This window comes from Balaenoptera acutorostrata, chromosome X (assembly GCF_949987535.1).
Source record: "Balaenoptera acutorostrata chromosome X, mBalAcu1.1, whole genome shotgun sequence".
Classification (NCBI taxonomy): domain Eukaryota; kingdom Metazoa; phylum Chordata; class Mammalia; order Artiodactyla; family Balaenopteridae; genus Balaenoptera; species Balaenoptera acutorostrata.
In genome coordinates, this window is record NC_080085.1 from 42,978,539 (window position 1) to 43,005,349 (window position 26,811).

At 56.8% G+C, this 26,811-nt stretch overlaps 3 protein-coding genes across 7 annotated transcripts; 2 read left to right on the forward strand and 1 right to left on the reverse strand.

The window, feature by feature from the left end:
- The first annotated feature begins 7,182 nt into the window (after nucleotides 1-7,182).
- On the forward strand, nucleotides 7,183-10,914 carry MAGIX (MAGI family member, X-linked). Of its 3 annotated transcripts, none has more exons than XM_057537522.1 (6): nucleotides 7,183-7,294; nucleotides 8,082-8,228; nucleotides 8,991-9,073; nucleotides 9,148-9,384; nucleotides 9,496-9,667; nucleotides 10,385-10,914. In XM_057537522.1, the coding sequence occupies exons 1-6, from the start codon at nucleotides 7,246-7,248 to the stop codon at nucleotides 10,687-10,689; spliced, it is 993 nt and encodes a 330-aa protein (XP_057393505.1). In that variant the 5' UTR covers nucleotides 7,183-7,245; the 3' UTR covers nucleotides 10,690-10,914. The 3 variants fall into 3 exon arrangements, with proteins under 3 accessions (XP_057393505.1, XP_057393506.1, XP_057393507.1); XM_057537523.1 differs by having other exon boundaries at nucleotides 9,496-9,628; XM_057537524.1 differs by lacking the exon at nucleotides 9,148-9,384.
- Nucleotides 10,915-13,997: 3,083 nt separating this feature from the next.
- On the forward strand, nucleotides 13,998-16,937 carry PLP2 (proteolipid protein 2). Its single transcript, XM_057538769.1, has 5 exons — nucleotides 13,998-14,245; nucleotides 15,310-15,462; nucleotides 15,567-15,662; nucleotides 16,201-16,291; nucleotides 16,501-16,937. Exons 1-5 carry the CDS (start codon nucleotides 14,150-14,152, stop codon nucleotides 16,521-16,523), a joined length of 459 nt encoding a protein of 152 aa, XP_057394752.1. The 5' UTR covers nucleotides 13,998-14,149; the 3' UTR covers nucleotides 16,524-16,937.
- Nucleotides 16,937-25,598, reverse strand: PRICKLE3 (prickle planar cell polarity protein 3). Of its 3 annotated transcripts, XM_057538767.1 has the most exons (10): nucleotides 25,465-25,598; nucleotides 24,157-24,242; nucleotides 23,071-23,254; nucleotides 21,009-21,122; nucleotides 20,542-20,679; nucleotides 19,743-19,946; nucleotides 19,470-19,656; nucleotides 18,398-18,697; nucleotides 17,163-17,773; nucleotides 16,937-17,050 (listed from the first exon to the last, which is right to left on the reverse strand). In XM_057538767.1, exons 1-9 carry the CDS (start codon nucleotides 25,504-25,506, stop codon nucleotides 17,196-17,198), a joined length of 1,833 nt encoding a protein of 610 aa, XP_057394750.1. In that variant the 5' UTR covers nucleotides 25,507-25,598; the 3' UTR covers nucleotides 16,937-17,050; nucleotides 17,163-17,195. The 3 variants fall into 3 exon arrangements, with proteins under 3 accessions (XP_057394750.1, XP_057394749.1, XP_057394751.1); XM_057538766.1 differs by lacking the exon at nucleotides 16,937-17,050 and having other exon boundaries at nucleotides 17,057-17,773; XM_057538768.1 differs by lacking the exons at nucleotides 16,937-17,050; nucleotides 18,398-18,697 and having other exon boundaries at nucleotides 17,057-17,773.
- Nucleotides 25,599-26,811: the final 1,213 nt, after the last annotated feature.

Below are 26,811 nucleotides of genomic sequence, written 5' to 3' on the forward strand. Positions count from 1 at the left end.
TCCTGGGCCCGCCCCCCCAGAACCCCGCTCCACTCCGACCACGCCCCCGGGAGGCCACGCCCCCATCACGCACCCTCCTTGGGGCGCAGGCGCAATGTGGCGCCGGCCCGGCGTACCAGCGCCGCCACGTCGGCCGCAGCTCGGGCCGCCAGGGGGCGCGCGTCCAGCCGCGCCAGGAGCTGCCGGGCACTGGGGCCCGCGGGCGGGGGAAGGCCACGGCCTGCGCGAGTGAAAAGAACAGATCAGGGCCCACCCTGAGTCTCAGCGACCCCCTACGCCACCCCCCCCACGACCGAAGACCTAGAATGCCCCTCAGGATCCCGGAGACCCGAGACCACTCCCTCGATAGTTCTGAAAGTCACCGACTGCCCCTCTCATCTCCCGTGACCCCCGACCATCGCGGGTATGCCCGTGGACCCCCGCCTGCCCCCACGACATCCCTGGACAGCTATTTAACCCCAATATTCCTGGACACCTCCGAACACCCTGTGAATAACTCTGGAGGTCTCTCACTACCCCCCTATAACTCCAGATTCCAGACTCTTCCCCCGAACATCGAGAAGGATCCCGATTCCCCCAGATGTCCCAACAGAACACGGTCTGCCCCCTGTGGCCCAGGCACCCCCGATTCCCCTCCAGTTATCCTAGGCAACCCTGTCGGCCCACATATCCCCAGAGCCCCCAGCCTAACCCCCCACAATTCACCAAAGACCCCGAGTGTCCAGTTGTCCCCAGTGACCCCGGGCAGACCCCTCCGGCACACCTCCCCGGAGACTGCGGAGAGACCCCCGGGTCTGGTGCGCCGCCCCGCAGCGCGGGTGCGGGTAGGGCGCCTCGAGCCCAGCCCGGGTCGCTGGGCCCCTGCCCTCCACCGCCGCCGCCCGCAGCCGCTAGGGCGCCAGGGTTGCTTTGTTTACCACCTGTCAGAAGGAAAAGGTGAGGAGCAGACAGGCGGGGCGAGGGCTGGCAGGGACGCGCCCACTACCCTCCCACCCCGCGCCCCGTACCTCGTCTGCTCCCCTTAGGGTCCGTGGCGCCCCCCGCGCGCGGCTCCATGACCCGTACTTGGCCTGGTGGACGCACTGCCGCCAGCGACGCGTTTGGAGCGCCCGGGAGCGCTCACCTGGCGGCCCGCCCGGGCTTGGACGCGGCTGAGGCCGGCCGGCCGGTCCCGTGCTCGGCGCCCCAACCAGCGCGGTGACCTACCTGGCGGCCGCCAAGGAGGCCTGGCCCTGGGAGCCAGCGCGAGCTCTTGGCCTCGCTCTGCCTCAGGCGCTGCCTCTCTTTCCCAGCATCATGGGAAAACTCTTTCCGCCCAGGGGATGTTGTTATTCCACGTGTGAGAGGGGGAAGTCGAGGCCCAGAGAAGTTAAGGGCCCCACCCGAGCTCTGACGACTCAAAACGGGGTGCAGAACCGGAACCCAAGTTTACCAGGGTATTCTGCAGCCTCCACCAGAGCTTTGCACATCGTAGGCACTCAGTAAATTTGCAGTGAATGTTTCCCTACTGGGGGACTGGAAGAGTACGGTGGGCTGGGGAGGGGGGTGCCCTTGGAGCCTTTGGGAGCTCCGGGAGGCTTCAGGGGCCTGAGCATATAGGGTTGGGGGATTCAAAAAGTAGGGAAGGGCAGGTCTCCTGGAGAGTGGAGAGGCAGTAGGAGCCTGGACTTGAGGAGCCTTTGAAGGCACATGGTGGGGGAGGGGACACTAGCCAATGAGAGGGGAGAAATGAGGCCCTTCCTAGGTTTGAAAAGGGGTGGGGCTTTGTCTGGAGACAAAGCCCCCAAGGGTGGAGCACTTGGGCAGAGTGCTACTGAAGTGGAAGGAGGAATGGGGAGCTGTGAGAGAAGGCCTGTGGCCACCACTTTGTGGAAGAAGAAACTGAGGATGGGAGGGGCCCAGGGTCGCACAGTCAGCCAACAACAGTGGGGGTCTCAGGCAGCTTACCCCCAACAGTCATCTGGTCCATGACTGTTTCATTATGGGTTGTGAACACACTGTGTCCTGATGTCCATTCTGGCAGGCTGTGCAACCTCTCTCATCCACCTTTCAGGGTCCTGGTTTTGTTGTAGTTGAAAGGGCTGAATGGTCCCTGCTTTCCTTCCTCCTCTAGTCCCATGCTCCTCCCATCTCTGACCTGACCTTGTCTGTGGGGGGACACACTGGACCTCCTTCACTGCTCTGCCCTGTTCTTGTTGTGACCGAATGGGGCTTTCACAGCTCCCTAAATATGCCCACTGTTATTCCCATCTCCCTGCTTTTGCCTATGCTGTTCCCTCTTTCTAGGAGGCCTTTCCCAGCCTTTTGTCCACCTGGAAGGTGACTGTGTGTTATCAAGGCCCAATTCAAAGTCTTCAACCCTGCGTTCTTCCATTTCTGAAAAGAAAGAACGCATGTTTATATGCAGACGATGGATGATTGTCCCTGCAGAATTGTAAACCAAAGTGCTTCTGTCTGTGGGGATGAGTCCAAGCTGATTTCTTTTCCTGAGTCTTCCCAAGAGAACTGGGTTGAGGAGAAAAACCAAGGCTGAGCCCTAGGCATCCATATCCTCTCCTCCACTGGGAAGCCTTGCCACTCTCTCCTCCAGGGCCCAGTCCCCTTTCCCTCCCCCAGGGACCTCCCCAATCCTGCAGGGCAGTGCTGGTCACCAGGATCACTGGCCTCTCTGGGCATCTGCCTGCCTGAACTGGGATCTGCTCTGTCCCTCTTGGCCACCCTTGGGAGTCCAGCTGATGTGTGTGCTCCCAGGGGTCCCCAGCAGTCCCCAGCATAAGATGGCTGCATCTGCCCACCTTCTCTTCGGAGAAGCCAAGATGCTTTCTTTGTATAATGCCGTGTAAACTTCTTACGTATGGCTTGTGGAATGAGAAATAAGGCAACACAAGGCACAATTATTACCCCAGTTTTATAAATTGGGAGAAAGAGGCCCAGAGAGTGTAAATAACTTACCCTCGTCTGGCCCTGTTCTTACTGAGACTTCAAGCACTGAAGATGGAGATGGCAGCTTCCAATCTGGGGTTTGGGGCTTGGGGAACCAGTGATTGTGGTAGAGGGGTGCTTAAAGGTTGAGGAATGGATGCCTGAGGTTCTATGGATTGCTTGATGGGAGGGCCTTGCAGAGGAGCACTGTGGAAAGTTCAGGATGGTGGATGGTGAGGGGAGCTTTCCAAGTATCCGGCAGCCTGGATGTTTCAGAAATGGGGCAAGGAGCTTGCCAACTGGATGGGGGCTCGAGGGTTTGGAGATGGGGGATTGTTTGAGACTGGGAGATGCTCAGTCTTAGGGGAGTTTGCAAAGGAATGGGGTGTCCAAGGATGGCTTCAGGGATGAATGGTAGGGACGGGACCCTGGGTGAGAGTTTGCTGAGAGCTGATACCAGCAGGGCCACAAATCTGGGGATAGGATTGGGGTTGAGGGAGCCATGCTCAGGTCACCAAGGCAGCTGGCAGGGTTGGGGGGCCCAGACAAAAGGCAAACCCTGGGGCTTCCCTGGTGGCACAGTGGTTAAGAATCTGCCTGCCAATGCAGGGGACACGGGTTCGAGCCCTGGTCTGGGAAGATCCCACATGCCGCGGAGCAACTGGGCCCGTGAGCCACAACTACTGAGCCTGCACATCTGGAGCCTGTGCTCTGCAACAGGAGAGGCCGCGATACTGAGAGGCCCGCGCACCGCGATGAAGAGTGGCCCCCTCTCGCCGCAACTGGAGAAAGCCCTCGCACAGAAACGAAGACCCAACAGAGCCATAAATAAATAAATAAATTTAAAAAAAAAGATTAAAAAAAAAAAAGGCAAACCCTAGCTACAGAAGGTGGAACCCTAGCTACTGCTTTGTCTGGACCCTCAGTGTACCCCTCTGGGAAGTGGTGGTAATGAAGTGTGCATGGTAAAATTGCCAAAGGATTAGGAATAAACCTTCCAAACCACCTGCATTGTGCCCAGCCAACCTGTGGTAGCAGCTCCGGATGCTGCAATCAATATTGATTACAATCAAGCTGGACAGGCCAAACCCCCTCTTAGTCCTGCTCCATTGTGGGTTTAAACCAATGCATTCTTAGCCTCATCCATTCATGAAAATAAGCCTTTTGCCCCTTTTAGCGTCACCTCATTCATGGATTTAAGTCAGTCCCTCTCACAACCCCACCAGTTCTTATTAATTTAATCAAATATTTCTTCTTTTTAAGAAATAGATCCCTTTTAAAGGGATTGAGGTTTAATTGCCATAAAATTTGATAGGTTTTGAACTTGTTACTGAACGAGGTTCATTTGCTCAACACTCAGCAAGCCAAACGCTGAGACAGCAAGGTCTGCAGCAGAGAAAGGGTTTATTCACCACCTCCCCAAAGGCACAGGGCTTGAGATACTTATGGGATAAAGAATCAGGGTGGTCTTAGGCCCAGGGTAAAGTGTTTGGAGGCAGGGAAAAGGTGAGGCAATCGATGTTCTGCACAGGTGTATATGAGTTACATGCTTCTTCATGGAATGCATGTTCAAAAATGGAGGTGCTTAGCATGATCTGAGGGTGGAGTTTTCAGCCCTCTGATGTCAAAAGGTCATTCATCAAACACCTGTGCAGGCCCAGTTTTGGGGTCGGTGGTCCCAACCAGTCTTAACTGGCTCGAATTGGACAAGAGCTGACTCCAAGTTCCTGGAAAACAATGGTAAGCCCCATTACTATAGCAACCCATATGTCAGAGGTGTTATCTATAGGGGGTGGTAAAGGAGTCAAAAATAATTAAGGCGAGTTTGGTCAGTGAAGGCAGGTTACAAGCAGAGGGGTTTTTAACAAGCTGTTCCCTTACCTGCTGTTCTGTAAGACAAGCTCAAGAATTTCTGTTAGGCACTTGAACAGAAACATTAACCCTATGGGGCATGGTTTCAAACTGTTTACAACTGTGAGACTATCACTACAATCAAGATAGAGAACACAATCCTCACTGCCAAAAGTTTTCTCCTGCCCCTGTGTGATTCCTCTCTCCTGCCTGCTGCCCCCTCCCCCCGTCACCAATCTACTTTCTTTCACTATACATTAGTTTGCATTTTACTAGATTTTTATATAAACAGAATCATACAGAATGTACTCTTTGCGTGGGGAGATAGGTCTTGCTTCTTTCACTTAACATAATTATTTTGAGATCCATCCAAATTTTACATCCATTTTTACTGCAGTGTAGTATTCCATTGCATGAATATTCCAGTTTGCTGATCCATTCACCTGTTGATGGACATTTGGGTTGTTTTCAGTTTTGGGCTATTAACATATGCTATGGACTCGTGTCTCCCCAAAATTCATATATTAAATCTCTAACCCCCAATGTGATTGTATCTGGAGATAGAATCTTTAGGAGGAAAATAAGGTTAAATGATGTCGTAAGACGGGAGTTCCCTGGTGGTCTAGTGGTTACGATTTGGTGCTTTCACTGCTGTGGCCCAAGTTCAACCTCTGGTCAAGGAACTGAGATCCCACAAGCCACAGGACATGGCCAAAATTTTAAAAAATGGTGTCATAGAGTGGGGTCCTAATCTGATAGGATGTGGCCTGATAAGAAGAGGAAGATCTCTCTCTCTCTCTCTCTCTCTCTCTCTCTCTTCCATGTGAGGATACAGAGTGAAGGTGGCCATTTGCAAGCTGGGAAGAGAGCCTTACCAGGAACCAAATTGGCTAGCACCTTGGTCTTTGACTTTCCAGCCTCCAGAACCGTGAGAGATAAATTTCTGTTAAGTCACATGGTATTTTGTTATGGCAGCCTGAGATGACTAAGACAACAAATAAAGCTTCTATGAACATTCATTTACAAATATTTGTGTAGACATATGCTTTCATTTCTTTTAGGTAAATAACTAGGAGTGGAATGGCTGGATCATACATGTAAGTTTAACTTTTCAAAGATACTGCTGGACTTCCCTGGCGGTCCAGCGGTTAAGACTCAGTGCTTCCAATGTTGGGGATGTGGGTTTCATCCCTGGTTTGGGAACTAAGATCCCGCATGCTGCGAGGCCCAGCCAAAAAAAAAATACTGCCAAACTGTTTCCTAAAGATGCTATATACCATTTTACATTTCCATCAACAGTATATGAGGGAATTCCCCAGGGGTCCATTGGTTAGGACTCGGTGCTTTCACTGTCTGGGGCCTGGGTTCAATCACTGGTTGGGGAAATAAGATCCCACAAGTCCCACGGCATGACAAAAAAAAAAAGTAAACAGTATATGAGAGTTCCATTTTCTCCACATCTTCACAAACAGTTGGTATGGTCAGATTTTTTATTAACTTTAGCCATTCTAATATGTGTGTAGTGGTATTTCATCATGATTTTAACTTGCATTACCCAAAAGACTAATAGTATTAAGCATTGTTTACACGCTTATTTGCCATCTGCATATGTTCTTTGGTAAAGTTTGTGTTCAAATCTTTTGCCTGTTTCTTCCTCCACAAAGTGGTGGCCACAGGCCTTCTCTCACAGCTCCCCATTCCTCCTTCCACTTCAGTAGCACTCTGCCCAAGTGCTCCACCCTTGGGGGCTTTGTCTCCAGACAAAGCCCCACCCCTTTTCAAACCTAGGAAGGGCCTCATTTCTCCCCTCTCATTGGCTAGTGTCCCCTCCCCCACCATGTGCCTTCAAAGGCTCCTCAAGTCCAGGCTCCTACTGCCTCTCCACTCTCCAGGAGACCTGCCCTTCCCTACTTTTTGAATCCCCCAACCCTATATGCTCAGGCCCCTGAAGCCTCCCGGAGCTCCCAAAGGCTCCAAGGGCACCCCCCTCCCCAGCCCACCGTACTCTTCCAGTCCCCCAGTAGGGAAACATTCACTGCAAATTTACTGAGTGCCTACGATGTGCAAAGCTCTGGTGGAGGCTGCAGAATACCCTGGTAAACTTGGGTTCCGGTTCTGCACCCCGTTTTGAGTCGTCAGAGCTCGGGTGGGGCCCTTAACTTCTCTGGGCCTCGACTTCCCCCTCTCACACGTGGAATAACAACATCCCCTGGGCGGAAAGAGTTTTCCCATGATGCTGGGAAAGAGAGGCAGCGCCTGAGGCAGAGCGAGGCCAAGAGCTCGCGCTGGCTCCCAGGGCCAGGCCTCCTTGGCGGCCGCCAGGTAGGTCACCGCGCTGGTTGGGGCGCCGAGCACGGGACCGGCCGGCCGGCCTCAGCCGCGTCCAAGCCCGGGCGGGCCGCCAGGTGAGCGCTCCCGGGCGCTCCAAACGCGTCGCTGGCGGCAGTGCGTCCACCAGGCCAAGTACGGGTCATGGAGCCGCGCGCGGGGGGCGCCACGGACCCTAAGGGGAGCAGACGAGGTACGGGGCGCGGGGTGGGAGGGTAGTGGGCGCGTCCCTGCCAGCCCTCGCCCCGCCTGTCTGCTCCTCACCTTTTCCTTCTGACAGGTGGTAAACAAAGCAACCCTGGCGCCCTAGCGGCTGCGGGCGGCGGCGGTGGAGGGCAGGGGCCCAGCGACCCGGGCTGGGCTCGAGGCGCCCTACCCGCACCCGCGCTGCGGGGCGGCGCACCAGACCCGGGGGTCTCTCCGCAGTCTCCGGGGAGGTGTGCCGGAGGGGTCTGCCCGGGGTCACTGGGGACAACTGGACACTCGGGGTCTTTGGTGAATTGTGGGGGGTTAGGCTGGGGGCTCTGGGGATATGTGGGCCGACAGGGTTGCCTAGGATAACTGGAGGGGAATCGGGGGTGCCTGGGCCACAGGGGGCAGACCGTGTTCTGTTGGGACATCTGGGGGAATCGGGATCCTTCTCGATGTTCGGGGGAAGAGTCTGGAATCTGGAGTTATAGGGGGGTAGTGAGAGACCTCCAGAGTTATTCACAGGGTGTTCGGAGGTGTCCAGGAATATTGGGGTTAAATAGCTGTCCAGGGATGTCGTGGGGGCAGGCGGGGGTCCACGGGCATACCCGCGATGGTCGGGGGTCACGGGAGATGAGAGGGGCAGTCGGTGACTTTCAGAACTATCGAGGGAGTGGTCTCGGGTCTCCGGGATCCTGAGGGGCATTCTAGGTCTTCGGTCGTGGGGGGGGTGGCGTAGGGGGTCGCTGAGACTCAGGGTGGGCCCTGATCTGTTCTTTTCACTCGCGCAGGCCGTGGCCTTCCCCCGCCCGCGGGCCCCAGTGCCCGGCAGCTCCTGGCGCGGCTGGACGCGCGCCCCCTGGCGGCCCGAGCTGCGGCCGACGTGGCGGCGCTGGTACGCCGGGCCGGCGCCACATTGCGCCTGCGCCCCAAGGAGGGTGCGTGATGGGGGCGTGGCCTCCCGGGGGCGTGGTCGGAGTGGAGCGGGGTTCTGGGGGGGCGGGCCCAGGATTGTTAGCTACTCCCCTGGGTGGGGCCAATGGGTGTGAGCTGGGAGGACGGGCTTTGGCGGTGATTCGAGGGTGCTGGGGTTAGCCTAGATTATTCCTCTAGGAGGTGACACAGAGAGGGTTACTGCAGTAGGTGAACGTTGCAAGGTTAGTTGTGGGTGCGGAGCTTGATCTTTACTTTTGTCAGCAGGGTTTCGAGTGGCATTTCTGAGGAGGCGGGGCCTGGAGAGGGTTGGGGGCGGGCATTTGGCTAAGGGGCGGGCCTGGAATGTTAGTCAAGGAGGTGGAGTCTATAAGCGTACTGCGGTAGCGGCTCGAAAGGTCAGGAATAGGTTGAAGTTTATAGGCTGATTGGAGGACGGGGCCTGGAATCTTCAGCAGCGGAATCCTGGAGTAGCACCCTGCAGGGTGAGCCTAACGGTTTAATATGAGGGGCGGGATCTGCGTGTTATTAGAGGGAGGTAGGAAGGTCTTTAGGATTATTCAAATAGCTGGTCCCAGGGTTATTAGCTAAGAAGCCGGGATCAGGATAGTTATTCGTGTGGGCGGAGCCTAGTTAAATGGATGAGCAAGTCTGTCTCTGCATCCTAGAGGCAAGGAAATGAGATGAGGCTAGAAATATTAACTCAGTAGGCTGGTCCTAGATAGTTTCTTTATAGTAACCTTCCGACTGCCTTTTTCATCCCCCAGCCATTAGCGTGCTGGATTCTGCGGACATAGAGGTCACAGACAGTCGCCTTCCTAATGCCACTTTCGTGGAACACCGGCCCCAGGTACCACCTTGTCCTCCTTCGAGGCCACCTGCCTCGAGACTGGCAGTGTATGTATACTTGTGTCCTTACTCCAGCATCGTCGGTCAGAGACCTTGGGTACACGTACTGCGCCGCTCCAAGTGACCCAGGGTAAGGCACGTCGTGCTTCGAAGCCGCCCCAGGCCTCTGGTCAGTTCTGTGTGGAACTCGTTCGCAGTTCCGTGGGCTTTGGCTTCACATTAAGTGGAGGCCGAGATGCAGGCGGGGACGCTCCGCTGGCAGTGCGCGGGCTGCTGAAGGACGGGCCGGCACAGCGCTGCGGTCGCTTGCAGGTGAAGCATAAGGCACCCTCCATTCGACGGTGCCAGCCCTGTCCTATCCTGTTGTCGATGTGCTCTCCATTTTGACCTTTCTACAACACCCCTTGCCTTGCACTCTTGCAGGCCGGCGACCTCGTGCTCCACATCAATGGAGAGTCAACTCAGGGCCTCACCCATGCCGAGGTCATGGATCGGATTCGCGCAGGCGGTCCCCGGCTCTACCTTGTGCTAAGCAGGCCTCCTGAGACCCACCCCGGCAAGCCTGAGGGGGTGGGAGGGCCCTGGAAAGAAGATGGTGGGTTTCTCAGAGGATTGGGGTCAGGGATCTGTGAGACGATGAGGGTCGCAGAGTGGAGAGGCTGGGGACCTGGGTGAGAAGGGTTTGGTGGTCTCAATGGGGAGGATCAGGGCTTGGTGTTTGTGAGGGTCATGATATTTTCAAAAGTGGGGATGGGAAGACCGGGGTCCCAGGATAGGAATAAGGGTGGATTTCAGAGGGGAGGCTTTTGAGGTACTGGGAGGGAAGAGAAAAGAGGGGTTTGGGGTAAAAGTGGTTGTTCAGAAGGAAGGGTCGTGGTCCCCAGATGGGAAAGCAGAGTGGGTCTCAGTGGAGAGGGGATGGGATGGGTATCCAGAGGGTAGGGGGTCTGGTCCCAAAAGATGAGGAATCCATTAGGGAAAGGGTTGGGAGTTGAGGAAGGTAGGATGAGCAAGGAGAGTCTGGGATCCTAGATGGGAGGGGTTTGACTTCCTTTGGGAGTTGTGGGAATTGATTTCTGAGGGGAGTGTTCTGCATCCAGGAAAGGAGGGGACTCGGGAAAGGAGGTGTCGGGTCTTGAGGAGTGGCTCCGGTTCCTGAAGGGCGTGTCCATTCCTTGAGGGAGGTTCCTCTAAGTACTGGGGTCTCTGTCTCCCACAGCCCTTCGAGTCTGCCGGCCACCCTCAGCCAAGGGGCCCCATCTCCGTTCCGCACCCTATCGCCCAATCTAATCTGCAGTCTTGCCATCCCCAGATCGCAGCGCAGATCCTGGGGGACCAGCGGTGACGAGGTCTCGCAGCTCCAGCGCTTCCCCACTTCAGCACCCTCGACCCCGTACGACGCCCCAAACCCGGGGCAGCCCGGAGTCTAGCCCAGGAGTGGCGGACGACCCCGCGGTTCCTCCTCCTGAGGGCAGCACGGAGGACCCCAACGACCACACCCCGGATTCCCCTGGACCCTGGCTGGTGCCGAGCGAGGAACGGCTCTCGCGAGCCCTAGGGGTCCCAGGGGCCGCGCAGCTAGCCCTGGAGATGGCAGCCGGAAGGCGGAGGCACTGAGCGTGTAGCAGACGGGTCACCTGGTACTGCCCAACCTGGATCTGGCGTGCTCCGCCCGCCGCTCACTAGCATCATGGGGAGAGCTTCCTTGGTCTTCTCCCCCCTCCTGCTTCGCAGTCGACCAGCCCGCGCTCCCCTCGAGGCGTCAGTGGTACGGCCCTCCCGGACCGGCCAGCCCTGCGCTTCTTGCTTCGGGCAGGGGAGGTAATAAAATGGTTCGATCCAGTCTTGACTTGCCAGGTGCTCTAGGCCGGGTGGGGCTCCCGAGTCCAACTCGTAAAGCAGCGGGTGGGTCGACCTGGTTGCGAGGAGGGCCTCTTCTAGCAACCCTTGACAAGCTTACTTCCTGCTGTTTCTTTCATGCCTCTAGAAAGGTCTTCGCTTCTGCCGGCATAGCCCCACGCCGTTCCCCTTCGCCAATTCCTGCTTCTCTCCCCATTTATTCATTTCACTTTTTTGGACGTGTGCAGGGCTCAGTTAATTATTGCGCGTGGCGTGGGGAATGCAGAGGTGGGCCTATTGTGGCGGGGTGTGCACCAGTGTACCCACAACCCCGGCCAGGAATCGTCCAGACCCTCAGCTGGGCTGGATAGCAAGGCTAGAACCGGGGCGGCTTCCTTCGCCGAGAACCTGCGGTCTCTCACTTCCAGCCTGGTCTGCCAGCTTTGGCTGGCTGTAGACTGCCACCCTCAGGGCGCTGGCTGGGGCCCCGAAGCCCCCTTCGGGGCGGAGCCAGGAAGGTGTGAGTCAGCGGGCTGGGCTAAAAAAGGCTTTTAGAACCGTTGGGCTGCGCCCCCCTCTTCCATAGATGGTGACGAACTGCAGACGGGCTTGTGTGCACACGCTACACGCTGGGCGTTCCCGGTCCTGGGAGAGGCCCGAGTTTCCTCCGTCCTAGGAACAGAGCCCCAAAGCCAGGGCTTATATGGCCAGCCGGACGACTCCGGTGTAGCCCCAGTGCGGGCGCTGACCGAGGCCAGAAATGTCCAGTCACCTCCGCTGTCACCACATCCTGAACACTGCGTCCCATCCCCCCCAACGAAGGAAGCTGTGGTCTGGAGGGAATGGGCAACTCTACCCCCTACGGAGAGGGGCTGGAGAGGTGAGGGAGGGAAATTAAAGGGCCCGAGTGTGAGTGTCCAAGGTGGCGCTGGGGAGGAGAGAGGGACTGTAAAGCTAGGCTGGGAGTTGGGGTATAAAGAGGTGAAGAGGTGAACCCTTGAATGATTAGCGCTGTAGGCATTGTGGGGGAGTGCACTGGGGCTTCTAGCTGACCCTAACTCAGAGCCTGGTAGAAGTGTGGCTCTAGGGAAGTCAGGAAAGGGCTCCAGAGCCCCAGTCCTATAAAAACAGTCACACCCAGGAGACTAATAATATCGATAGTACCCGCAGCCACCATTTACTTGGTCTTATCCTGGCTACCGGCTTTACTGGAACTATCTATTTCCATCTAGTTACATATCGACTCAACAATCCCGATGTGACCATTTCACAGAGGAGAGAAATGAGGCCCAGTGAGTATAAATAGCTTGAGGAAGTTGGGGATTGAGGCAATATTTAATCTTCCCCGATTTCCAAGCCTGTCCTCTTAATCTCACCTGCATTTGAGAAGTATTAATTGAGCCCCAACTGTTTACCTTGCACTGTGATAGGCACTGGTGAGATGCTGGAGGAATGAAATATAAAGATTTCTATCCTTGTGTAGCTGAGGTAGTGGGGGCGGGTAGACAGATGTCAGAAAAGACACAAGAAGATGAATAAATAAAAGATAATTTCAGAGAGAAGTGAGAGTTAGGAAGATAGCAAAAGATAATGGTGGGGGAGGTAATGATGGTGGGCTGCTGGCCTCTTTGAAGACATAATATTTGATCTGGGACCTGAGTGACCAGAAGCTAGATGTTTGTAGAACTGGGGGAAGGGCATTGACAGCAGTGAGAACAGCAAGTTCAAAGGCCCTGATACAGAGCAGAGTTTGTTCTGTTCTAGAAACTCTGGCATGGCCTCACAGAGTTGGAAAGCAAACACTCAGCCTTGGGAAAGGTATGCTTCATGCCTTCCACTATCCAATCCCTCTTTCAGCAACCTGGGCTGAAAGAGGGGAGCCCCTTACTTAGTTTTGTGGGACCCCGGGTTCGGGGGTGGGGGAGAAGCAGGCAGGCCCTTGGGTTGAACCATCCTGGCCTTCCAGCCATGGCTCTCCTCTCCTCAGATGAGATGAGAATGAAACCAACACTCACTCTGGAGAGAGTGTGCCCCTCAGCACATCTTGGGGGAGATCCTGATTCCGTGACCAGGTGCATGTCTCAGACACAGAAATTGAGGCTGAGTCAGGAGAAATTACTCGCTCAGGATAACACACTCTTCAAATGTCATCAGCCTTTTCACCCGGTCTGGCACCCAGAAGCCTTCCCCTCATCTTGCCAAGCTCATGGCAATAAATAAAGCTGTGCTCCTTCCCCATTCTTCATCTAAGACTGGGCTGACAGCCCCTCTACTTAGAACCAGGAAATGGAAGCCCAACACTTGGGGCCAGGACCTCCCTAGAATTGCAGAACAGAGAAACAGACCCTGAGCTCTGACACTATTAATAACGTCCACCCTTCATTTACCGAGCAGCTTGATGCTCAACAGGCTTTGTTCTCTCTCAGCCTGTGCACTGGCGAGGTCTCATTCCATCACTGCTAAGAGGTTTATTCTGTGGTCCACGGTCTTTTATCCACAATTCCGAAATCCAAACAGCTTTGGACACCAACAGTTTTCCCACAAGTTGGGCACCATTTGGTTACAAAACTTGACTTGACTTGACCAGGAAAAATTTTTGGTCCTGGCCTATCCCACTTACTGTGAATGTCCACACCATTCCTTGAGGAAATATTAACGTGTTTTTGTTTGTTTGTTTGGTTTTTTAACGGGGCAGTCTCAGACCCTGCTGAGAGTGTTAAATAATATACCTTATATGTATTGAGAAAACTTTCTAAAATCCAAAATATTCCGAATTCTGGAAACATACCTGAGTTTAACCCTGGCCTCGGCCGTTTTTACAGCTAAGGAAACTGAGGCATTCCCTTCCAAAGCCAAATCCCCACGGTTCTGAGTTGAGGCAGCCCTAGGCGCATTGGTATTCTAAAAGCATGAAGGGTCTCTCCAGTGCAACACATGGTTCGCAGAACTGCCAAGCCTCAGAGGCTGGCGCCCCCGTAGATGGGACGCCCTGGGGGCTGTGCGCCGGGCGGGGAGAATCCTTGGCGGGAGGGGCAAGGGGGCTTCCGGGGCGGCGGCCACCTGGCCCGGCCCGCTCCGGCCCCGCCCGCTTCTGCTCCGCGCGGTGATTCACTCCCTCCTTCGCCCCGGGGCCCCCTTCCCGGCCAGACGGCGGGCAAGACGGCTGGGTGTGCACCGTCCTCGAACCCACGAGCAAGCGAGCAGATCCTCCGCGCCTCTCGGGACTCCGGTCCACGCCATGGCGGATTCCGAGCGCCTCTCGGCCCCCGGCTGCTGGGCCGCCTGCACCAACTTCTCACGCACCCGAAAGGGAATTCTCCTGTTTGCTGAGATTGTGAGCGTCCCGGGACTGGCGGGTGGGCAAAGGCGGGGTGGGGTAGCTGGACTGCGCGGAGCGGGGCAGCTCCGGGGGAGGCAGGCGCGTGGCCCGGGCCTCTTGGCAGTGGGGCGAGGGGTGCGTGGGTTGGTGGCGCAGGCCCGAAACCAGGGGCGCACGCAGGGCGAGTCAGTGAGGTTTGGAGAAGGTGGTCGGGAGCTGCTGGCCCACGGGGTCAGGCAAGAGACCCATAGGACATATGGGGGCCCCATAGAGAGAGACCCCGCAGGCTTATCGGTGGACTCATCGAAGGGGTCCCCAGGGGCTGGGTGTTGGGGGGCATCCCGTGGCAGGGCGTGGCGCGGCCTGGGCACTGGCGGGAGGGTTGGCAGAGCGCCCAGGGGCGGGACCTGTTGGGGTGGGGCCCCCGCGCGCTAGTCCCGCGTGGTAGGGTGACCAGCCCTCCCCCAGTTCTTCCTCGCCTCTCTGTGGTGGGGTGGGAGGTCCTCAGCTATTTGGGAGCCTCGGTTTCCCGTCCCTCTCAAAGTGGGCGCCTCCTTTGAGTCACTTGTAAAAGGGGTGCGGCGCCTTTAATGGAGCCCTGCCCCTCTGGTATCGCTCTCACCGTTTCCCAAAGAGGTTGCTGGGAGAACCGCACGTCCCGCCCCGTCAAAGCCCTGAAGCTGGCGCCGCGAGTGCTCACAAAAAACACCTGGAGGCACCACTCCCGGCAGGCCATCCTAGAAGGGAAAAGAGGGGAAACTGAGGCACCTAAATCTACTCCTTACTAGCTGGGTGATCCTGGATAAGTCACTTCATGTCTCTGTGCCTCACTTTTCTCATCTATAAAGATACTAATGATAGTACCCGGCTCATTAGGTTGATGTGACGATTGAGTGAATTAATACTTGCACAGCTCTTAGAACAACATTTGCAACACAGTGTGCACACAATAAGTGTTTAGCTATTATTATTTGTCATTTTCCCAGTCCTGGTAGGCATCTGAGATTGAGACCCCCAATTTAAACCAGTCCCCTCAGCCCTGGGAGTTGATTGAGGCCCCCTTTCACATATCCTTCCAGATATTGTGCCTGGTGATTCTGATCTGCTTCGGTGCCTCGACATCAGGATACTCCTTCTTGTCGGTGATAGAGATGATCTTTGCTGCTATCTTCTTTGTCGTCTACATGTGTGACCTGCACACCAAGATACAGATCATCAACTGGCCTTGGAGTGTGAGAAAGGGGCCACAATGGCAAGGCTAGGGAGGGGCTCGGGAAGTTGGGATTGTGGGGGGAATTCTGGACACTGACTTCCCTCTTCTCCCTACACCTCACAGGATTTCTTCCGAACCCTCGTAGCGGTCATCCTCTACCTGATCACCTCCATTGTTGTGCTTGTTGAGAGAGGAAACCACTCCAAAATCGTTGCAGGGGTAAAGGCTGTGGAATCAGCTCCAAAGCACAGAGAGAGGGGTTTGAGGATCCTGGGGTCATTTCTGCCTCTGCTTCTGCCAGAAAGTGTGTGACCCACAGTAGGTCACACCTGTCCTCAGGGTCTGCAGGAAAGTCTGACCCAGGCCCTGGTTTTCCTCCCCAAATCATTTGCTGTAAAGGGCCATCCCTTGTCCGACACAGGGACTTTTGTGGGAAGCACAGAGAGGTGGCCCCTTTGTCGATACACTAGACTACACCATCTGCTAGAGCTTTGTCTCAATGTACAGTATGAATGGCGTCCCCTATATGTGGGGCCACTGTGTGGCTGCACTGTGTTGAAAGGTACTAGGAAGAGGGAGGGTGGGATAGAGTCCAGTCTCTGGCCTTTCCCTGGGGCTCTCTGGCTTGCCAACCTGGGGCTTTAGCTACCGTCCCTGCATGGGGTAGTCACTGGAGGTGGTGGATACAAGGAGGTAGGAGGCCGAGTAGGCTGACCAGCCTAATTCACTCCCACCTCACTCCCATCCCCATCCCCAGGTGCTGGGCCTAATCGCTGCATGCCTCTTTGGCTATGATGCCTACATTACCTTCCCCTTGCGGCAGCAAAGACATACAGCAGCCCCTACTGGTAAGTGTGTGGGTGTGTTGCGGGGCGGGGGGGGGGGTGTTGCTAAGGGGGTGAGAAGAAAATGGGTCTCCCAAGGGGCATGAATGCCAACTCTGTCTCTTATTGATACTTAAGGCTTTGGTGCCAATAAGTACCATAAGCTTCAATATTCTTATCTGCAAAATGGACATGTGGATCCAGCCAATGCGTTCTCTCTTTTCCTCTTGCAGACCCTGCAGATGGCCCGGTGTAGGTGAACTCCCTTCATTTCTATCAGCAACCTGCAAATAACACCTCCATCGAAATAACTCCTCCCCGCCCCTACTACAACACTCCCAGTCAACTCCCAGCCCCCTACTGAGGTAAAAGTGCCTTTATCGCGAGAATTTGTCTTCCAGGCTGCTAATCAACTCCTCTGGGTATGGCCACCTTTATGGGTGTGCCTAGGTTCCCCTTCCTTCTGCAGTATCCAAACGGAGACACCAGTTCTGCCTGGACAATGCCCCCACCTAAGCCACAAAATGACGGAAGAGGGTGCCTCAGATTTCAGACTCCAGGCCCCAGGTTGTAACCCACTCCTAATAACCTTCTCAGTGTGCATGTGTGTGTGGGAGGAGAGTGGTTCTGTGGAGGAATAAATAAATAATAAGCAGATTATTAGAATATATGATAGTGAATAAATTAATCCTTTGATCAAATGTAGATAAATCTCAAGCATCAGGAGGGGGAAAACTGGGGGGGAGCTGGAGCAGCTGGAGCAAGGAGGTAAAGAAGCCAGGCCTGTTTTAAAACAAATATTAAATTACTTCAGTAATACAAACAGACAAAGGAGGGAGGAAGGCAGGGGATTTATGACTTAAGTTGGGGGGGGTGGGTCATCATCTACACTGACTTGAGAATGCAGCCCTCCAGAACTGTCACTCCTTCAAGCCACGATGCAGTTCTTGTCTCTGGCCTGGCGAGGCATCCCTGGGCGAGAGTTCCTGGGGAGCTGTGGAGATGGGGAATTGGGGGTCTCAGTTGCAGTGTCCTGAGCAGGCATTGGCCTGCACAGGTGCGGGGGCAGTGGGATGCGTTCCCCTAGGAAGAAGCCGTCGTCCTCTGAGGATTCGGAACTGGGACTGGAGGGCGAGCTGGAGCAAGATCCCGAGTCCGACCCTGATCCCAAGTCACATTGATGGTGGCGACGTCTGCCGGAGTGGCAGCGGTGATGGTGGTGGTGGCGGCGATGTGTGGGGCCCCTGGGCGGGGGGCTGCGTGGCCTGCGGCGCTGGGCTGGGGGCACACTCAGGGACCGCCGCGGGCCTCCCTCAGACACCAAAGGGTCGCGGAAGCTGACGCGTGGGGTGCTCTGGCGACCAAAGGCACCATCTTCTGGGCGCGGGTCCGGCTGGCCAGGAGGCCCTGAGGGTGGTTCAGGGACACTGCGGAGCCCCAGCTCAGGCATGGAGTGGCGGTGAGGGGCCCCTCTCAGAAAGCGGGCAGGCTCCTCGGGGCCTGCAGCTGGAAAGAGAGATGGAGCGACTCCCTGTATCTCTCACCCCACCCCTACCCCAGCCCTGGGGAGGCCTTTGGAAAGGGCCTTCTCTCTCCCCTATCAGGACTGGGTAAGTGGAGGCAGGCATGGGGCGGGGCAGCGAGGTGGGGAGTCTGGGAAATGTGAGGCCTGGGGCAGGTTCTGGGTGGAGGGAAGGAGGTTGAAAGCAGGAGGAATAGGACCAGATGGATTGGTGTATGGGGTGTGGCCGGGGTGGGGGCGTGGCTTCTGGTGAAAGGGGCGTGGCATAGGCTGGAGCAGACAGGGTCTGGGATAGAATGGGGGCGGGGCCTGGGGGCGGAGGGTGACGGGTAGAGGGTTTGGAGGAAAGGAGGAACTCGGGCTCAAGCTGGGACAAGTTGAGGTAGGGGAAGGGCCCTGTACAGAAGTGGGGTGGAACCAGGGTTCACGTTGGGGTGTAGTTGGGGATGGAGACTAGGCCTGGAATGGTTTGGGGACGGAGCCAGGGCTGTGATGGGGGCGGGGCCAGGGATGCCACAGGTGAAGGGCCTGGGCAAATCAAGGGGAGGGGACAGGGTTGAGGCGGGGGGGCACTGGAGTGGCTGGGCGTGGCTGGAAGGTTGGCTCACCAGGCGCTGGCTCGGTGCTGGTGCCTTTGGTGGAGGTCTCAGACACCCCCTCCACAGCAGAGAAAGAGGCTGTAGAGGCTGTGAGAGGTGTGGAGACCGTGCCTGCGCTCCAGCTGCGGCGGCCGGGCCCCGGAGCCGTGGGCTCGGACCCCAGGCTGCAGGCTCGGGAGCAGAAGATTAGGCCACGGCGTGGCAGGAAGGGGCGGCCCAGGAGGGCTCGCCCACAGCGACTGCAGCAGAAGCAGTGGTCTGAGGCGTGCCAGTGCTGGCCCTCATAAGCCATCTGGCCCTGGTCCAGGCCTGCGGGGATGGACACGAGGGGGAAAACTGAGGCAGAGCCCCCAGGCATATTCCCAACCCTCCTGAATAGGGGCCCTTCTTGGTAAGAGGCAGGGAATCTGAGGCAGGGTACCCGGAGATGCCCTCTCCCCCCACCTCTCCAGAATGGGGCCCTTCCTCATCCTTCTCTCCTGGAAACTGGCTGATAAATGTCTCCTCTGCCTCCCTTTCTTTCCCAGGGTGGGGGTAGACATTGGACTCCAAGATGTGGGTCAGGCTTAGACATTAAGAGGTGGCTTCAGGTGGAAGGAGAGTGAAGGTGGACCTGAAGAAGAGGCCTGGGTGGTGGCGGCAGGACCTAGAAGGTAGGGCATGGCCTTGGTGGGAAGGGAGTGGGTCTTAGAGAGTAGGGTCTGGCTTAGAAGGTAGGGTTTACCTAGGCTGATGGAGGAGAGTCTTAGAGAATAGGGCATAGCTTGGAGTAGGGGCCAGGCTGAGAGGGTAGGAGGGTAGCTCTGGTGGGTGGCAGGGCTAGGAATTAGAGGGCACTCTGGAGGTGGACCTAGATGTGTAGTGGTGCCTAGTGTAGGTGGGGTTTAGAAAGTATGGCATGATGGGGGACATTGGTAATGGAATTGCAGGGAAGGGTACAGGGCTACAGTGCTGGAGCTAGACTTAAAGTATGGGGTATAACGGAAGATGGGGCCTGGAAGATGCCCCCAGGAAGAATCCTGGGGGTGGGGCTGTGACCCAGCTGTCCATCCATCCCCCATCCAGTCCCATGTTCACCCACCAATGTGCTCCCCACAGCCATCACAATACTCCGCGTGGCGGGCCTCGTAGCAGGCGCAGCAGTGGGGGCGGCTCTGACGCATGACATAGCGCTGCCCTCCCAGTGACGCTTCACACTCAAAGCAGCAGAAGTGACCCATGTGCCAGTGCCGGCCCTCGGCCTCTGTGCACTCAGGGGAGAAGATGATCTGGGGGGCAAAGGCCATCCATGGCCATCAGAAGGGCCTGCCCCTGCCCACCCTCCGTTCACACCCCTGGGCAGAGAGACACGAACCTCATCACAGGCTTGGCAGCGCGGGCGCAGGCGTTCAGCATGGTGGCGACCACAGTAGACCTTGCCAGCATGGTAGAAGTAGATGAGGTCCACCAGCAGCTCCCGGCACGTGGAGCACACAAAGCACTGTGGGTGCCAGCAGGCACCCAGGCCTGCACGGCTGGCAAACACGGCGATGTCCCCACCTCCAATCTGCTTCCCGCACTGCCAAATGACAGGTGGACGCCGTCACCATCACCAAGATGGCAGGATGGATGGGGGTCAGCCAAGGCGTGTCACATGTGGGCCTTCCCCGTGGCCTTTGTGACCGGCCCCATCCAGGGGGTAACTTTGAGATAGGCCCTGCCTACATGGCCAGGGGTGGAGGTGGGAGCAGGAGCCTTAGAAAAGGGCGCTGCTCCTGGGGGAAACCACAGAGACAGGCCCTATTCCTCGTGGGTGGCCTTAAAGGCAAGTCTCCCCTTTAGGGGGTTGGGGAAACCATAGAGACAGGCCAGGCCCAGTTGGGGGATCTTAGCAACAGACCTCACCTAACGGTAAGATCTAAGGTTAGGCTCCACACACCAGGGGGGCCTTAGAGACAAATCCCACCCATCACCCAGCTCTAGAGACAGGCCCTGCCACTGTGGGTTGGTTCTTAAAGACAAGTCTCAATCATAAGAGGACCAAAGAGATAGCCCACGCCCCATGTACACTGCATGGAGGGGAGAAAACTCTTTCCAGGGCCTGGCAGATGGGCCCTGTACCCCAGGGCTTGGAGCAAAGGCACCATTACTCACTGAGGCCCTCCATGGCTCACCTCCTCACAGATGGCCCCAGTGATGGTCACGGGGAAGATGCGCACGGTGCCACGCCCCAGATTCTCCCGCTTCCGCTGCTGGCTGAAGGCTCTGAGCTCTTTCTTCTCTTCCTCTTCCAGTGCTGTGCAGTACTGTGCCTGGAGTAGTGGGGATCTTCCAGGCTCCTCCCCTGATGCCTGCCCCCAGCCTTCTTCCAAATTTCATCCGTGCTCAAAAAAATTTACTTCTAGGCCTTTATATAGATGGTGCTTCCTGCCTGAAATACCCACCCCTTACCTCTTCTCCCAAGGCACAGCTGTGGTTTTGCCAAGGAATGTCCCCTGATTGCCCCTGCCTGTCCAGACCTGTCACCTCAGATCAGCTCACCTTTCCTCCTCTGACCCTGCCCACTTCTTTCCAGCTGCCCAGCATTTGTCCAGGCTGTGTCCCCTACCTGGCATGCCCTTCCTGTCTTCTGTCTCCTCACCTCACTGTCATGTGGGGGCAGCTGGTGCAGCAGCTGCTTGATCCTGTACTTCTCCCCGGGACTGTTGACGTAGGGGACCTTGTCCTCTGGAAGGCAGCTGAAAAATTGGTATACCTGGGAGGACATGGGGGATGGGAGAAAACAATTGAGACTAGGGGTGATGCAGTGGGATGGTGGGTCCCTACTTTTCTGAGAAAATTAAAGTCATCGGGAGGGAACTTCTATTGACCCCCTCCTCCCTACAGGCCAGATCATTTCTGCCACTTCCCAAGCCTACTGAGAGTTCCCTCATGTCTTGACCCCACTTTTCCCTCCATCTGCTGCTCCACTTTTCTTTCCCCTTTATAGCAAAATTCCTTGAAGGAGTTGTGTGCATTTGCTGTCTCCACTTCCTCTCCTCCCATTCTCTCTAGACCCCACTCCAGTCAGGCTTCCCCACCCCCTCTGTCCCGGCCTCTCCTCCAAAGCTATTCCTGTCATAGTCATTGATGATATCCACATCGCTGAACTCATTGTTCAGGTCTCAGTCTTCATCCAACTTGACCCATCAGTAGCACTGGACACAGCTGATCACTCCCTCTTCCTGGAAACACTGTTCCCTTAGCTTCCAGAACACCACACAGCCCTGGGTTTGTTTCCTCCTACCTTACTGGCTGCTCCTTCTCTGTCCCTGTTTTGGTTCCTCCTCAACTGGCCAACCCCTAAATGTGGGAGGGTCCTCAGGCTCAGTCCTTGGTCCTCTTGCCTCTGTCTACCTTCAGTCCCTTGGGAATCGAATCCACCCTCATGGCTATAAATACCATCTCATGGCTAATGCCTCACAAATGCATACCTCCAGCCCTGTGACCTCTCACTTGAGTTCCAGACAACGTGACCACTCAGATGTCCAACAGGCATCTCAAACTCCAGATAGCCAAAACCAAACTTCTGCTCTTAGCCCTCAAACTTGCTCCTGCCTTGGCCTGCCCCATATCAGTCAATCCATCCATCCTTGGGGTCATCTTTGACTCCTCTGTCACACCCACAAGCAAATCCTCTCAGCTCTACTTTCAGAATTTAACTAGAATCTGACCACCGCTCACTACTTCCACTGCCAGCGCCATCATCAGTCACTTGGACCATTGCAGTAGCCTCCCCTTCACTGATCCCCTGCTTCCACCCTCACTCTTACAGTCCATTCTACACTCAGCAGCCAGAGGGACTGTGTTAAGTCCTAAGACAAATCACATCCCTTCTCTGCTCACAAGCCTCTTGTGTCCTCTCCCTCATTCAGAGTGGAAGTCAGAGTTCTGTCCATGGCCTCCGCCATCTCTGACCTCACCTCCAACCACTCGCCCCATTGCTCACTGTGCTCCAGATACACTGGTCTCCTCGCTGTTTCTCATACATGCCAAGCACACTCCTGCCTCAAGGCCTTTGCATTAGCTGTTTCCCTTGCCTGGATCGCTCTAACCTCAGATATCTGCATGGCTCATATCCTTACCTCCTTCAAGACCCTCAAACATCATACTCTCACAGAGGTTGACCTGGGCACCCTATTTACAATTCTAACCTCTCTCTCTCCCTCTCTCTCTCTCTCTCTCTCTCCCCCTCTCCCCTCTCTTCCACTTCCCTGCTCTATTTGTTCCATAGCCCTTACACCATCTGACATATATTTACAGGTTTGCTTATTGGCTCTTGCTCCCTTTGGGAATACAACCTCCATGTGGGCAGATGTATTTTTTTGTGTTTTGTTCATTGCTGTGTTCTCAGTGCCTAGAACATTGTCTGACATGCAGTAAGTGCTCAGTGACTGTTTGCTGAATGAATCAATCAATGGAAATGAAGTGAATGAAGTGCTGGGATAAGACCTGAGGTAAGGGGAGGACAGGAGAGGGGTGAACAGGTCCTGAGGAACTGGCTCAGCGATCAATCAGGGTTCCCTGCTAGACCACAGAGGGGTCAGAAGGACATGCACAGTCTGACCACGCACGCTAGAGTTTCCCTGGAAATAGGTTCCCACTTGAGTGTGCATGTGTGTGTGCCCAGTGGTGAGCAAGAGTGGGTGGTGGCGTTTGGTCACCTGCTCGGGCTTGAGACCAGGGGGCACCCAGGCATACTCCTCCGAGGCACAGCCAGAGTCGTCGTCAGAGATGGAGTGGCGCTGGAAGTCTGAGATTAGCCGACACATGATGCGTTCCAGGTCCACAGGCACTGCGTGCACGGCGTGCTCCTCCCGTGGGCATTTGCAGTGCTGGCAGATCTTTCTGAGGGGACCGGGATGGGGGGTCAGTTCCTAAGGGTTGGCCCACTTGGACCCCTTGGCAGCCCAAGGAAGTCCAACTGAGGGCCAGAGACATTCAGATTATCACCAGCAAAAGACTCCGAGCCAGACAGGGGCCTGGGGGCGGTGCTGAGCGGAGGTGGGGCTGTGAGCCAGACTACTGTGGGGAGTTGGCGGGGGCTGTGAGGGGCAGAGCGGCCAGCTGGGGGCAGGGCTGTGAGCTGGGAGTGGGGCTGCGGGGCCTGGGCCGAGGATGTGAAGGGGTGGTGGGGCTGTGGGAGGTCTCAAGTCCATCCCCTGACTTTCAGCACTGGGACTTGGGTCACACTCTCCCGGCAACGGGCCTGAGTAGGGGTGGGGCTCTGAGTCTGAGATTGGAGTTATACATCTAAGGGTTTCCCCTCATGACTTTGGACGTGGTGGGGGAACTTTCCCTAGGGGCGGGCTCTAGCTTGTGCTGAGGCTCTGAACTTGTGAGTGGGTGGGGCTCTGAGCCTGAGTGAGTAGGGCTCTGTCTGTGGTATTTTATGGGACGTTTTGGGTACAGGGCTCCACTAGGAGGATAGGACCTGGGTCTGGGAGAGGAGTTCTGAGCCCCAGAAGGGGGCTGGAGGTCAGTGGGCGGTGCTTAGAGCCCGGGACGGAGGATCTCCCTAGAGATGGGACTCAAAACTTCTGGGGGCGGGGCTGTGTAGTAGGCGGAGCTCTCCTGGGAACTGGACAATTGGGAATGAGTCAGGGGAGGGGCTCTGGACCTGAGTTTTCTCTAAGACCTGGCTCAAGCCTAGGGGCGTGCCCTAAGTCTCGGTGGGGGGGGGTCCCTAAGGGCGGGTTCCCATAAGGGCAGGACCCTGACGAAGACAAGGTCCTGGGATGGTCACCTACCTCCAGCCATGCAGCAGGAAGCCGGGGCACTGCTCCCTGCAGGAGTTGCAGGGCTGGCCGCGGTCTGGGTCCTCTGCCTCTTGAGGCTGTAGTGGGCGGGGGCAGACGCGGGACCCGGCGAGGTGCGCGCGGGCGGGGAGGGAGAGAGACGTCAACGCCCGCCTCTCCACTCCGAGGCCGACAACCACACGCCGGGGCCTGTCCCACCAGGGCAACGCCGGGCAGGCTGGGACAGAGCCCAGAGCGCGGGGGAGGGGGACACAACCGAGGTAGAGGCGGGGGAGCTGAGGCCACCTCCCTATATGCCGCCCCTTTCAGGGAATTGCCCTCCCCGGGCCAGCATCGGACTACCCTCACCCAGCCTCGACACCTCCCACCAGCCTCTGACTCCTCCAGGCCTCAAAACACCTCCCCCTGAACTCAGAGTACTCTCCCCACCAGAGCAGAGCCCCTAATCTGGGTGTCCCCTCTCAGGCCTCATCTCGGCCCCTTCTCCACTCAGGAAGCCAGCAGCACTCCAGTTCCACAGGGTAGGAATCCGAGACCCTATCCTTACTTGGGATCTCCACGTGAGCCCTGCTCCTCTTTTCAGAAGCTCAAGAGCCCATCCCCCAAACCCTGGCTTCACCCTTTCATACCCAAGGAACTGAGACCCTCCTCCAGGATCTCAGGAGGCCCTTGAGCCATTCAGAAACCCACACCCCAAGAAGCCTTGGCCCTTACCCCTCATATCCTAGGGCTATTCACTCTTCTGGACCACCAAACGCAGACCCCACCCAGACAGCCCCTCCAAAGGAAGAGGGAGACCCTCCCATCTAGGAAGGCAAAAGCTTCCTGGCTCAAGTGGAAGCCTGGAAGCCCTCTCCTCACAAATCCCAACCACTCGACTCTCAGTATTAGGGCACCCCAGGAGTGTAGGGCCTCACTCTTCAGTTCACCTTCCGCCAAGGTACAGGGGGAGGTCCCTTTTCTCATAAGCTCAGGAGGCCCCTGCTCAATCTAGGACTCCAGGACCCAATCTTTTGGCTCTCAGAATCCCCTCCCATAATTCACCCGAGAGGGGAGTGCACCAGGTCCCCGGGGTGCTGATAAAGGTGTGCGGAAAGGTGATTAGGGAGCAAGGGCCACCAGATCTCCACGTTCCTTCATCCACATGCTTCCAGCAGCCCCAGGCCCTCCGGTTTGGGAACCCTGAGGATGGGGATTCCCAGATCCTCTGGGAGCGCCTCCTCGCTATCCCTATCCCCTGCTCCCTCTCCCGGGCCTCAGTTTACCCCGACCCCCACCGCTGCCCTGAGTCTCGCTCACCGCGCGCCCGGAGCGGCGCCTCCGGGACCCACGCGCGAACATGGCGCGCCCGGGCAGGGTCAAGCCGGGCCGGGTCAGGCGAATGGAATCCTTGTGGCCGTCTGGCCACCGCGCGTCCGGCAGGGGAGCTCTCGGTTCCGTAAACCTGACACCGGCGTAGGAGGAGCGCGCCCAGCGGGGTCCGCCCCTGGGCCTGTTGTCTCTCCCGGGCCAAGGCGCCCCCTGCCTAGAGGTGAGGGGCGCGCAGCCCAGGAACGCCGTGCGCGAAAGCTTCCTTGCACTCCTGCCTGGGCGGCAGCTGGGCCTCAGAAAACACGGCCCCCAGAGCCCCCAGGGTTCCACATGATCTCTCACAGGACATTCTAGGGCTTGAGGGCTCTGTAGTGGTGGAGTGGGAACTTGGAAGTGGCGACCTGACTGCAAGGAGTGTGCGCTACAGTACTTGTATTGATGCTTCGTGTGGATTTATCTTGGATGTTTATTTGGGGGATGGGTTAAAGCCACCTCTTGGCCCCCTCCCCACTGGTGATGTTCTGAGGGTCTCTTCCCCCCGGATGAATGCTGCAAGAACGGTCCCCAACCCCATCGCAGCCCCAGCTGGTGCTCCCTCACCCCATCAGAGAGCTCGATCTTATGCCCCCGTCCCACGTCCCCGCTCTCATAAGTTTGCACAGCCAGGGTTATCTGAGGTTTATGGGGAGGGGGCTAAAGTTACCGGCCAGGTTCCGAGGCCCTCTTCCCTGTTCGCTCCCCATCCTTACAGGCCCAGCTGCGATGACCCCTAAGTCCCGAGAAATAGATTTTCAAGCCTTCCCTCCCCTGCTCCCACTTTTCTCTCTCCAGTGATTCTTTTCCTGAGCTCATTCCCTGAGCTAGGAGTCTCTCCGCGCTCTCAGGCTTCGCTATGCCTCGGGGCTGGGAGGAGGGGGTCCCCGGCACACAGCCAGAACTCCGGTGCCCGGCCAGGGTCTCTAATTAGGCACCGCGGTGGCGGCGGTCAGCCGGGCCCTTCATCGTGGGCGCCGGGGACCTCACCCACCCCCACCGCGCCCCATTACGCACATCCTGGTCACTTCCCGCCCCTCCCTGCCCCAGGGAGGAGCCTGAGACAGGTTATAGGGAGTGAATGAAAGAACTAACGAGTCACCTTGGCGCCCCGCCTCCCGGCCTCGCAGCCTAGTCTGTCTCCCGGTTCTCCAGCTGGAGCAGAGACAAAGAGATAGAGAGACATCAGGGTCTGAAGAATGCGAGGCGGATGGCTAGAGGGAAGTCTTCCTTTGAACCGTTTGGGGATTCAAGGACAGGGCTCCACAGGGGCTGGGAAGGGGCATGGCTAAGGGACCAGAA